Source organism: Mustela nivalis (genome assembly GCF_964662115.1).
Source record: "Mustela nivalis genome assembly, chromosome: 11".
NCBI lineage: Eukaryota > Metazoa > Chordata > Mammalia > Carnivora > Mustelidae > Mustela > Mustela nivalis.
This window is the reverse complement of record NC_139030.1, coordinates 104697772-104710874: the sequence shown is the minus strand read 5'-3', so window position 1 is coordinate 104710874 and position 13103 is coordinate 104697772. Positions and strand designations below refer to the sequence as shown.

Sequence of the window (13103 nt, the reverse complement as noted above, 5' to 3'; positions counted from 1 at the left end):
GACCAACAGTTAGCTTGTGTCAACCCTGTTAGATTATCCATTTCACCCGTCACTCCCCCACCTTGAAATTTGAGGAATCTCCTTTATCGTACATTAAATTTTTAAATAAGTCTATTTGTGGGTTTTATAGCCTTGTTCCATTGATTTCTCTATTCTACCACATTGTATTCAATATAAATATAAACTTATATGTAAGTTTGATATCTGATAAGGTAAGTCTTCCCATGCACTTACCTATTTGTGAACATTTTTAACCTTCTTGGTAAAGACTATCAGATTGCTCTCCAGAGTGACACCAAGTCATGCCTCTTCCAGCATGTTGTTTGTTTTCTCTGCACCCACACCAAAATGGAGTTTTGAACTTTTATTTCTGTGAAGAGTATTTATATAGTTTCCTTTACCCTTATGCATCCTTCTAGAGAAAGCCCAGTCAAATCCAAGCTTGGATCCTGTGTTGTTTACAGACTGGTTATGTGACATGGACAAATCACCTCTTAGTTTAAGAATTAATTGTAAAAGGAGGAGACTAGATATCCCTTAACATTTTGAGTCAGGCCTGTTATTTTGTTTCTTAAACTTTGGTTTTATTTTAAAATGGGTGGGGGGGGCGCCTGGGTGGCTCAGTAGGTTAAGCTTCTGCCTTTGGCTCAGGTCATGGGATCGAGCCTGGCATGGAGCTCTCTGCTCTGCAGGGAGCCTGGTTCCCCCCTCTTTCTGCCTGCCTCTCTGCCTACTTGTGATCTCTCTGTCAAATAAATAATTTTTTTTTAAATGGGTAGCATTCACATAGTTAAAAATTCACAAGGATATACACTGTGGCATCTAGGTGGCTCAGTCCGTTAAGCATCTGCCTTCTGCTTTGGTCACGATCCCAGGGTTCTGGGATCAAGCCCAGCATTGGGCTCTCCACTCAGTGGCGAGTCTGCTTCTCCCTCTCCCTTTGTGATCTCACTCACTTTCGCTTTCAAATAAATAAATAAAATCTAAAAAAAAAAAAGATATACACTAAAGAGATACACACTAAAAATATCCTTCTCTACCCTATCCCCCATCCATACAGTTCCATCCTCAGAGGCAACTCATGTTACATTTTATATTTTCAGTGGTATCTTATGTATACATTGTGTGTGTATGTGCCTGCGCATGCGTGTGTGCTAGGGCATGTATACATGCGTGTCTCATGTATGTGAATAATTCATTTTTTCTTTTTCAAAAAATAACATTCCATACATACCATTTGACACCTTTTTTTTTTTATAATAGTCTTTGGAATGACTCTATAAAGAACTAGAGCTTTTTAAATTTTTCATTATAGGGGCGCCTGGGTGGCTCAGTGGGTTAAAGCCTTGGCCTTCGGCTCAGGTCATGATCCAGGGTCCTGGGATCAAGCCCTGCATCGGGCTCTCTGCTTGGCAGGGAGCCTGCTTCCCTTCCTCTCTCTCTCTCTGTCTGCCTCTCTGCCTACCTGTGATCTCTGTCAAAAAAAAAAAAAAAAAAATTTTAAATTTGTCATTATAGCTGTATAATGTTCTGTTATATGGGTGAATCATAATTTAAGCATTCTCCACTGTTGAATATTTAAATTCTAGTCTTATTTAAATTAGAAATACTTCTGCAGTGAATAAAATTTTTGTATAAATTACTTTGCCCATGAGCAACTATAAGATTAATCACTATGTCAAAAGGTATGTGGATTTTAGTCATATGTGTATATACACACGCATATCTCCAAGTTGCCCTTCCTAGAAGTTCTATCAATTAATAATCCTAACAGCAATGTATGAGACTGATTTCTTCCCAGCCTCAATGATAGAAGATGTTATAAAGGTTTTATGTTGCCATTCTTCTTTTTTTTTTTAAAGATTTTATTTATTTATTTGACAGATCACAAGTAGGCAGAGAGGCAGGCAGTGAGAAGGGAGGAAGCAGACTCCCTGCCGAGCAGAGAGCCCGATGTGGGGCTCCATCCCAGGACCCTAAGACCATGACCTGAGCTGAAGGCAGAGGCTTTAACCCACTAAGCCACCTAGGCACCCCAAACAATTCTACTTTTATCATTATGAATAGGTGAGCATCTTGTGTTTGACAGTCACTTCTGTTTCTTTACTGCTGACTATTCTTATTGACTGTGAATATCCTTTACCTGTCTTTCTGTTGGACAATTGGCCTTTTAAGATTTGTGTGATATCTTTATTGATTATGGAAATTGGTTCTTTGTGATAAGTTTTTCCCTCTAGTTTATCATTTTGGCTTTGATTCTGTTTATGCTTTGAACTTGCAGGAAGTCACTTTAGTATAGCTAAATAAGTATTTTCCATTTATGGCTTCTGGGTATCAGTCAAACTGAAAAGTCTTCTCCAATATTTAAAGGTTCTTCCATGGTTTCTATAGGTGTTTTTTTATTTTATTTTATTTTATTTCAGTCTTGGGGCACCTGGGTGGCTCGGTGGGTTAAACCGCTGCCTTCGGCTCAGGTCATGATCTCAGCGTCCTGGGATCGAGTCCCACATCGGGCTCTCTGTTCGGCAGGGAGCCTGCTTCCCTCTCTCTCTCTCTCTCTGCTTGCCTCTCCATGTACTTGTGATTTCTCTCTGTCAAATAAATAAAATCTTTAAAAAAATATATATATATATATATATATATATATTTTATTTCAGTCTTAGCTTTATCTGGAGATTTTCTTGTTATAAAACATAAGGAATGGATCCAACCAACCCCCTTCCCTCTTACAGATTAAGCCTAGTTCTTTAAGACATGCTAAAATTTAGCCCAAGTCTTGCAAAATGGTCTTTCAGTAGCATTTAGACTTGACTTGCAAAGTCAAGTCATGACTTGACTTGCAAAAGCATCAGTGGGTACTTACTTACCTGACTTGAGTGTCAATTCAGAAAGGCCAGTTTGTTCCCTTTAAGTCATTAATTTTTTTTTTTTTGAATATGTGCCAGGCACTGTTGGAGAAACAGGAATGAATAAAATTGGGGAGGGAGAAGTGAACAACTAAATTAATAACTTACTTTTATTTATTTATTAGTAAACTCTACCCTCAATATGGGGCTCACTCTCAAAACTCCAAGATCCAGAGCCATATGCTCTACCAACTGAGTCAGCCAGGTTCCCAGCACAATTTTAGATAGGGATTAGTGTCATTGAGAAAGACAGAAAGTGCTGCTAACTTCATGAAAGACATCAGGTGCCCTATTGAAAACAGGAAATGAGGCACCTGCCTGGTTCCGTTGGAAGAGCATGCAACTCTTGGTCCTAGGGTCATGAGTTTGAGCCCCACAATGAGTATAGAGATTTCTAAAAAATAATAGTAATTTTTAAAAAAGTGTACGTACCAGGATATAATAATCACTGGGACCCATTTTGGCAGCTGCCTACTATAATCACTGATTTGGTCAAATGCTCTAGAATTCTAGAGAAAAGTGAAGTGCCATGGGACTTCGGTATCTTCTCATCTGTAGTGTAGTCAAAGTTGTCTAAGTTTGAAATCTTTTAAATATGTTGTTCATTATTCAGTCTGTTCAACTATGAACATACCTCCCCATACTTCCCTGCTGCCTCAACTTTGCTTGGCCTGGGATGAAGTCTGCATCTCCACATAGAAATGCTACCCATACTTTAAGCCACATTTTCACTACTTCATGCATCGTTCATAGTGTGTCAGTTTTGCTCTTAGGTTGGCTCCCTTCAAGCCAATATGGTTAAGGCAGTTAAGGAACTTGGCAAAGTTCATGGGCAGAAAAAAAGAAACATCTCTTTTGGTATCTCCTCAAGAATAAGAAAACATTTCTCCTAACCCTATTTCTTCCCCCAAACCTTTCCAAAGGCCTCCATCAGATATACTTTTATACCTCTTTAGGCTAAACGGAGTCAGATGCTTACCATTTAACCAAACCTTGGCTTAGGACAATAGGGACTCAAACCTCAACTAGAGATGGGTTTACCTTTCCCTGGTCACATGAGGAGAGATGGATACTGAGCAAGATAAAAGTATGTTTGCAAAGAACACTTGGGAAGGGGAATGGACAACAAGAGACTTAAGACATTTTGCTGCCTTTTTTTTTTTTTCAGCTAGGTTCCACACCCTGTATGGATCCCAACGCAGGGCTTGAACTCATGACCTTGAGATCAAGACCTGAGCTAAGATCAAGAGTCAGACACTCAACTGACTGAGTGACCCAGGGTGCCCTGACATTTTGTTATGTAGTATAGTAAAATACAGTAATCTATATATCACCCTTCCCCATTCATTTTTAAACTCTCTGAGGAAAGGAGCTTATACATCTTATTTATGTTTCTCAGCATTTGCTTATTGCCCTTCACACAATGGGCATTCACTATTTTACTTGGATTTTAACCTTCCACAAAGAGAATTTCATATAAGATAGATATTTTTGAAATTATTTGTGATATTTTGGATTTGTAAAATATTTTCTTCTAAAACTTTAATAAAAGTCAAGGAATATTGGGGCGCCTGGGTGGCCCAGTGGGTTAAAGCTCTGCCTTTGGCTCGGGTCATGATCCCAGGGTCCTGGGATCAAGCCCCACATTGGGCTCTCTGCTCAGCAGGGAGCCTGCTTCCTCCACTCTCTCTCTCTCTGCCTGCCTCTCTGCCTACTTGTGATCTTTGTCAAATAAATAAATAAAATCTTAAAAAAAAAAGTCAAGGAATATTTACTTTTTTTAAGCTTTTATTTTTAAGTACTCTCTACACCCAATGTGGGGTTTGAACTCACCACCTCAAGATCACAAGTCACATACTCTACCAGCTGAACCAGCCGGGTATCCCAGGAATATTTACTTTTATACTTGCTTTCGTCCTCTATGAGGATGAAACTTTTCTTTTCTTCTTCACTTCCCTCTCTCACCCCTCAAACACTGGTTAACACTGGTTTAAAAATTGTTTTTGTTTGGAGTTCATAATCTGCAGACTGACAGAGAAATTAAAATGTGAAGGTTATGAGCTAGAAACATTTCAACTCTCAAGAACAAGGTTCTTCCTGTGAGCAAGGCCAGAGTTGACATCACAATGCAACCTTATCAGACTTTTCAGAGATGAATGCATATTCTGTTCCTGAATTTAAAACCTACTTATTCAGTTTTTCTCTTGTTCTTTTCAGATGAGGTGAAATCATAGAACAGATCTGGACTTAAGAGAACATTAAGATGAGCCCCTTCAATTATAGGTAACTGTTACTTGCAAGTGAGGGACACTACCACACAATCTGGGAAATTTTAATTTAATCCTTGGAGGTAAGAGTTGTTCACAGACTTAGAAGCCTACCTAGGACTCTGCTCTTCCCCAGGCCCACCCCATGCCTCTTAGGAAGGCATCATTTTGGTGCCACTTGTCCTAGAGTCTCACCATATTTTGCAAGAGAATTGGGGATTGCCTGTCTATCCCCAGTGCTACACTCTAAGTAATTTATGGTTAAAGACTGGGCCTTTTCATACTTGTACCTCAGTGCTGAACACATAGTGGGGCTTAATAAATATTTGTTGAATAAATAAATATACTAGGAAGTAGTGATGGAATTAAGTTAACTTGCTCTGGAGAAGTTACCAGTCTATACACCTTCCAGAAAGGAGGAATCTTAAAGGCAAACCAACTTCCTGTTGTCTAACCCCTTTGAGCAAAATTCCAGGTCTCTGACAATTATTCAGTAAAATTTGCACCCGCTAGTTTAACGAACCTTTCTTTCCTCCCTCCATTTTTGGAGGCTGTCTGTGATACAGCTCTCAGGCATTCTCAATGCACCTTTAGGTGTATTTGATGGGTTATTTGATGTTTTTTTCTTTTGGAAATCACCCTAGTATATGCGGTTTTTACCCTTTGAGCTGGCTTCACATCTGGTATCCTATGGCCTCCCTCCTCCCTGATCAAAGATTTAACGTTTCTAAACAGGAAACAAAAGTTTGCCGAACTTTCGTGATTACATAACGTTAGAACACTTAAAACTTGCAACAAAAGAAATTTAGAATCATGTAAAGATGTACAACTCCCACCATCTGTCAAGGGGCATTCGTTTTCTCTTCCTGCTTCTGACTTGCAAAAAAATAAGAGCTAATTTTGTCCGCCTAACGCAGAATACCAGATGTCCACGCTCTCTCAGATAATTAGCCTCTGAGTCTTTTATCTACACAAACTTGTCATTGAAAAGGACCTTGGCTTTGAAGTCAGCGGATGGTGGAAACATCATTTGACAGTCGAAGCCCTAGTCTTTTTTGAAATTGGGTCGGTTTCCTGCGGGGGTCTGAGGAATTTTCCCGGACTGGGGCCTGTTTCTCCACTCGGACGAGGCGGATTCGGGGGCAGAATTCTGCTCCTCCGGGGACCTGCTTGTACAAGGGATTACTGCAGCAGTCACCATTGTGCAAACCCTGTCTTTTCAGCGCGACTAATGTACGCCCAGGGAGATGGACCGACAGGTTACGCCGGCCTTGCTCACTCTCGTAGGGGCCCACGGTGCCGGCCGGCTGTCCCCAAGCCACTCCCCGTCCCCGCGGCCATGTCTCTCCCTGCCTCCACGTCGCGCCGTGTGAGTCGTCGGCTGTTCCCTTTTCTGTGTCTCTCCCTCCGCCAGCCGGTCCTTTCTGGGACTCCTCCCCGGCCTCCCGCCCAGCTCCGCGCGGGCTACGGCTGATCCGTCAGCCACCGCCCCTCCCTGACGTCCGGAGCCGGAGCGCCGCTCCACCCCGTCGCGCCCCTCCCCTCTCGCCCTCCTCCCCCCACCCTCCCCCCGCGCGGGCAGCCTTCCCCCACATCCGGGTATTGACTCCAGTCGCCCAGACTCTGGCACTATGGTCATGGCGGAGGGGACGGCAGTGCTGAGGCGGAACAGGCCAGGCACCAAGGCGCAGGTACTCTCTCTGCACCTTTCCTGCCCTGGAACTCTCGGTGGCGAGCCGCGCCGCACCTGGAAGCTGGCCGCCCCCGAGAGGAGGTTGGGCCGGGGCGGTAAGCTGGCGGGCAGGGGCACCCGCACCCGGCCTGCTCTTCCGGAGCCGCAGCCCCGGGGTATGGCTGAGGCGGCGGCGGCTCGTGAGGCCTGCCGAGCCCCGACTTGAGGGTGGGCATGAGGGGTGGGTGGAAGACGCGGGCGGCGACCGCCGAGGCTCGGGGCCGAGAGCGTGTCAGCAGCGGCTGCTTGTTCTCGCCTCTCCCCTGAACCGTAGCTGACCGTCGTCGGAGGGCGCGGCCCGCCAGGTGGAGACCCTGGGGATTTCGGGAGGGTTGGGGGCGCCGCGGCGGGAGGGGGCGTCCACACGGCCGGCCTCTTCCTGGCTTCCGGTTCCTTCCCGGTTTGTGACGTGCCGGCCCGGCCTCTGCCATCCAGCCCGTCTAGCCGGATCCGGGTGGCGACAATTTATCCTCCTGCAGTTGGCCTTTGAGCATTTCTCGCTGCAGCTGCTCTCTGCCCCAGCAGGCTTTCGTCCTCGGGCTGCTCTGCTTACCTGTCATTCCTTGTTACGGGAGGCGTAGTCAGGGGATGAACTGCTCGTTTTATCCGCTTTTAGTAGGGCAGTGTTCAGGGGTGAGGTGGTGTTCGTTAGGTATTAATTCTGGGGGGGTTCAAAAGACGGTGTGTCTCACATTATAAAGAAAAGTCAAACAGGCATTTAGATTTGAAGTGATTCACCTGCCAGCGGAAATACACTGCTGTTGAGTATATGCGCCAGCATCGGAAGAGACGTGTCCAAGTGTAATTTTAAGGAAAAGGTGATATAAGAAGGGGGGGGGGAAGACCCAGGGACCAACGATGGAGCTCTGAGCGTATGCCAGAGAATAGATTTTAATATGCTGTACAGAATTTTAGAAAGGGAATCCTTTCAGAGTACCTTTTAGATCCAGACACCTTCCTAGATCCATGATACAGATAAGGAAACCGAGTCCCAGAGAATCGGCTGCATTTGCTCAAGGTTACATAGTCTGTGGATTCTTAGTTCACTGGTGACCTTTTCTCTTTACCAAGTTTTTTTTAGTACTGAATTCTGGAGTATTGAGCTTAAACATCCCATTATAGCGTCAGATTTAGTTCTCAGTTGCTTCTGGCCGTTTTCTGGACATATTGCTGGAAATTGATGTATTATTGTTTTTACCTTTTCCAAACTTTCTTTATAAATGCCCTTTTCTCAGATAGCTTTACTTTTTCTTTGGAAACACTGTTTCTTTTACTATATTCAGAGGTCGACTTTTTTGTACTCACATTCTGAGAATCGCCATCCATTTTTATTTACTCCTTAATTTTGAAAGGTTATAAAAATTTTTTTGAAGTGTTATAAAATATTTTAAGTTAATATTGTAACACATCTGTTTTCTGTGTTATAAGTCACATAAAAAAAATCTCCTTTGCTTTTTTCCACATTGTCATAGATCAAGGTTGTTAAATCATCATAGGAAAGGTCAGGATTTTAAAAAAAAAAAAAAGACTGCATGAGCAGCATTCTTTCCTATTTCTTGTCACACTAATTTCCTTCACTGAAATAGGTCTATTCTAAATGATTTATTTGGATCTATATCTTCCTACCTTTTTTTCCTTTTTTTTTTAATTGGTTAGATTGGGATATAGGCATGTAGTTGGTTTTGAATGTTTATTCCTTGAAATAGATGAGAATGTTCATTAAGCTGATTTTGGTTCCTTTTGTGTTTATATGACAGTTGTGATGAGACAAAACATTTGATTACCAGTTAACAGTTTTGTATGTTTTCTGCATATTCCTTTATGTGCTTTCTAATATTTTTCTAATATTTTTAAAACTACCTTAATTTTTTTAAAGGAAAGAGTAGTCAAAGCATACTGATAGAAACAACTTTCGGTATAGATTACATAGAAACAATTTAAAAACTAGTCTTCAATAATACTTAGGTGATATCTAGGGAGAGACATCTTGAAACAATTTCCAGAAAGTTGTTTTTATGTCTTAACATATTAAAAAGAAATTCATTTTCATTCATACAGGGCACTATAAAAAAGAATGATATGAAAAGTTTAAGACATTTAAGAAGGTATACTCATTATCTACCGTCATAACTAAGACGTTACTAATACAGATGAATCTCTCTTTATCACATTCTTCTGTCTTCTCCCCACTCCTTCCAAACAGTGATGGTGATTATCATTCCTTTTCTTCATGCTTTTCCTATGTATGCATTATATCTATAGGTATCCTTTGGATTTCTTAAACTTCTATTCATGTGGTATCATACACTGAATTCTTCAGTTTGCTCCAGTTTGCTTGAGGTGTTTGGTGACTTACCCATGTTAATTGGTACAGATCATTGGTTCACTACCACTGTTTCCGGCAACTACTATGTGTTAGGCATTGTACTGCTTGCTAAGGATACATAGGTAGACCTTGCCATATGTAGATCTTGCTGAAAAAAAATCTGTCAGATGGAAAGACTCTTAATCACTTAGGGGAATATCTGTGGATTGGACTGTCTATAGAGGAATTCAGAACCAGTGCAGGTGATCCACAAAAGTATTGATTGCCCTTAAAAGGCTGGATGACTACTTTTTGATGGAGCTCATATTTTGATTTAGAAATTTGAAACACCATTTGGAATTGGAATAATTTATAATGTCGGTCTACAATAGTACTTATAAAACAGTACCTAACCCCACCACAGACTGTTTTCTTAAGGTAAAAAACTGATCCAGTGCTTGGAGATTCTTTTTCAGCTTAACTTTTTAAGAAATATTAAACCACCATGAACAAACAAGTGATAGATTTATCTCTTCAGGTAATGCATGAAAAGTTTATGGGAGCCCTATTTGAGGGATTTGTGGTTGAAAAAATGTAACTTGTAGTTCAGTTATATAAAATCTTGGTGTTCATTTAAAAACATTGAGTAAAGTTCCCTTATTCACTGATAATCCTGTTATTATAGTATGAGAGCTTTCTCTCTAGTGCAATTTTGGATCTTTATTAAGAATTGAAGTTAATCTCAGTCCTGTTGCCTTTTTTGACTTTGTGTGTGCTTTAACAATGAGGTTTTTTTTTTTATAGGATTTCTATAATTGGCCTGATGAATCCTTTGATGAAATGGACAGTACCCTAGCTGTTCAGCAGGTAATAACTGTAGTTTCTTTCACAACTCCAATAACCTAAGCATTTTACCTCCTTTGGCATAATATATCTATATCTTTTAGCACAAGTCAGAATCCATGGAAATAATAGAATGCATGTTTAAAACTTTTATCAATCCTCCATTTTGTTTTAAGATGATATAGTAGACTGTAATGAAACTTACGTACATTTTAGTATCTATTAATAATCTACCAAATTAGGGTACCAAATTTGATTTTATCTATTTATTTATTTAAAGATTTTATTTATTTATTTGACAGAGAGAGATCACAAGTAGGCAGAGAGGCAGGCAGAGAGAGAGAGAGGAGGAAGCAGGCTCCCTGCTGAGCAGAGAGCCCAACGCAGGACACGATCCCAGGACCCTGAGATCATGACCTGAGCCGAAGGCAGCAGCTTAACCCACTGAGCCACCCAGGCACCCCCCCCTTTTTTTTTTAAAGTAGGGATTGTGTGCTTCTACTTTATTGAATTTATTTGTTCGAACAATTTTTTTTGTGGAGTCCTTAGGGTTTTCTACATACCAAGAGCATATCATCTGTAAACAGGCAGTCTTCTTCCTTTCTAATCCTGATGCTTTTTATTTCTATTTCTCACCTAATTGCCTGGCTAGAACTTCAGTACTGCTTTTAATAGAAGTGGCAAAAGCAGGCATCTTTGTCTTGTTCTTGATCTTAGAGGAAACCTTTCAGTCTTGCACATTGAGTATAAGAAGCACTGTGAGTTTTTCATATATGACCTTTATTATGTTGGATTATTATGTTACTGGTTTCCTTCTAATTCTAGTTTATTGACCGTTTTTATCCTACAAAGGTGCTGAATTTTGTCACAGGCACCAATTGAGCTAACATATGGGGTTTTACCCCCCTTCGTTTTTTAATGTTGTGTATTGATCAGTTTTTGCATGTTGAACCGTCCTTGCATTCTAGGAATAAATCCCACTGATCGTGATGTATACTCTTTTAATTTGCAATTGAATTCAGCTTGTTAGGATTTTTGTATCCATATTTATAAGGGGTATTGGTTTCTAGTTTTCCTTCGGTGTCTTTAGTATCAGGCAGTGCTGGCAACATAGAGGAACTATGCCCTCCTCTTTGGTCTTTTGGAAGAGTTTGAGGAGGGTTGATGTGCTTCAGGTTATGTTTAGATTTAGGTCTGCCATCATATTACTTGTTTTCAGTTTGTTCTCTCTCTTTTTTGTTCCTTTCCCCCTTTCTGCCATTTTACACGTTGAGCACTTTTACTATTTTATTTCCTTATTTATTTATTTTTATTTTCTTTTTTAAAAAGATTTTATTTATTTTATTTATTTTTTGACAGAAACCACAAGTAGGCAGAGAGGCAGGCAGAGAGAGTGGGGGAAGCAGACTCCCTGCCAAGCAGAGAGCCTGATGCAGGGCTCGATCCCAGGAGCCTGAAATCATAACCTGAGCCTAAGGCAGAGGCTTAACCCACTGAGCCACTCAGGCACTCTTATTTATTTATTTTTCTTAAAGATTTTATTTATTTATTTGACAGAGAGAGCACAAGCTGGGGAGCAGCAGGCAGAGGGAGAAGCAGACTCACCAAACAGGAAACCCAACTTGGGGCTCAATCCCAGGACCCTGGGATCATGACCTGAGCTGAAGGCAGACGTTTAACAACTGAGCCACTCAGGCACCCCCACTTTTAGTGTTTTAATTCTAATTTTGGTTATCTTTTTTCATTTTTATTTTTAAAAATGTTTTATTTGGGGCACCTGGGTGGCTCATTAAGCGTCTCAAGGGTCCTGGGATTGAGCCCCACATTGGGCTCCCTGCTTGGCGGGAAGCCTGCTTCTCCCTCTCCCAAACACCCTGCTTGTGTTCCCTCTCTCACTCTGTCTCTGTCAAATAAATAAATAAAATCTTTAAAAAATATTTTATTTATTTATTTGACAGAGAGAGAGAGTGTGCGCATGCGCACGGTTCAGGAGCAGAGGCAAAGGGAGACAGAGAAGTAGACTCCCTGCTGAACAAAGAGCCAGTTGTAGGGCTCTATCCCAGGACCCTGAGATCATGACCTGAGCCGAAGGCAGAGGCTTAACACACTGAGCCACTCAGGCGCCCCAGATTTTACTTATTTCTTAGAGAGCACAAGCAGGAGGAGGGAGATAGGGAGAGGGAGAAGCAGACTCCCCGCTGAGCTGGGAGCCTGATGTGGGACTCAATCCCAGGACCCAAGGATCATGACCTGGGCCGAAGGCATATGCTTCACTGAGTGAGCCATCCAGGTGTCCCTATTTTTATTATTTTTAAAGATTTTATTTATTCAACAGAGAGAGCACATACGCACTGGGGGGGGGGGGGTGCAGAAGGAGAGGGAGAAGCAGGCTCCCTGCTTAGCAAGGAGCCTGATGTGAGGCTCCACTCTGGGACCCTGGGATCATGACCTGAGCTGAAGGCAGATATTTAACAGACTGAGCCACCCTGGCACCCCAGCTATCTCTTTATATGATGTTTTTGATAATTGCTCTGGAGATTACTAAATACTTTTCAGTCTACTTAGAATCAGTATTTTATCACTTTAATTAAAATGTAAAAACTGGGACGCCTGGGTGGCTCAGTTGGTTAAGCAGCTGTCTTCGGCTCAGGTCATGATCCTGGCGTCCTGGGATCGAGTCCCACATCGGGCTCCTTGCTCCACGGGGAGCCTGCTTCTCCCTCTGACTCTGCCTGCCACTCTGTCTGCCTGTGCTCACTCTCGCTCTCTCTCTCTGACTAAATAAATAAAATCTTTAAAAAAATTAAAAAAAAATTAAAAAAAAATAAAATGTAAAAACTATCTTCCTATAGATCCCATTACCCCTTTATGCTTTTGTCGTTTGTATTACATCTACCTACATTGAAAACCTCATCAGACAATGTTACATTTTTTGCTTTCACCTGCCAAACATATTTTAAAGAACTCGAGGGGGGAGAATGGTTTATTATTTTTATACCCAGATATTTATAATTTTGATTGCTCCTGACATTCTAAATTTTTCTGTTGGT

The 13103-nt window shown here is 41.4% G+C and overlaps 1 protein-coding gene across 2 annotated transcripts in view; it reads left to right on the top strand.

Annotated features, from left to right (window-relative positions):
- Positions 1–13103, top strand: part of HSPE1 (heat shock protein family E (Hsp10) member 1) — a 39684-nt gene that overhangs the window by 6918 nt on the left and 19663 nt on the right. Inside the window, exons 1-2 of one of the 2 annotated variants that reach the window (XM_082689059.1) lie at positions 6631–6864; positions 10015–10077. In XM_082689059.1, coding sequence (XP_082545185.1) covers positions 6805–6864; positions 10015–10077 — 123 coding nt within the window. In that variant the 5' untranslated portion in view covers positions 6631–6804. Of the gene's footprint in view, positions 1–6630; positions 6865–10014; positions 10078–13103 lie in introns of those variants that run through there. The other variant, XM_082689062.1, reaches the window with a different exon arrangement.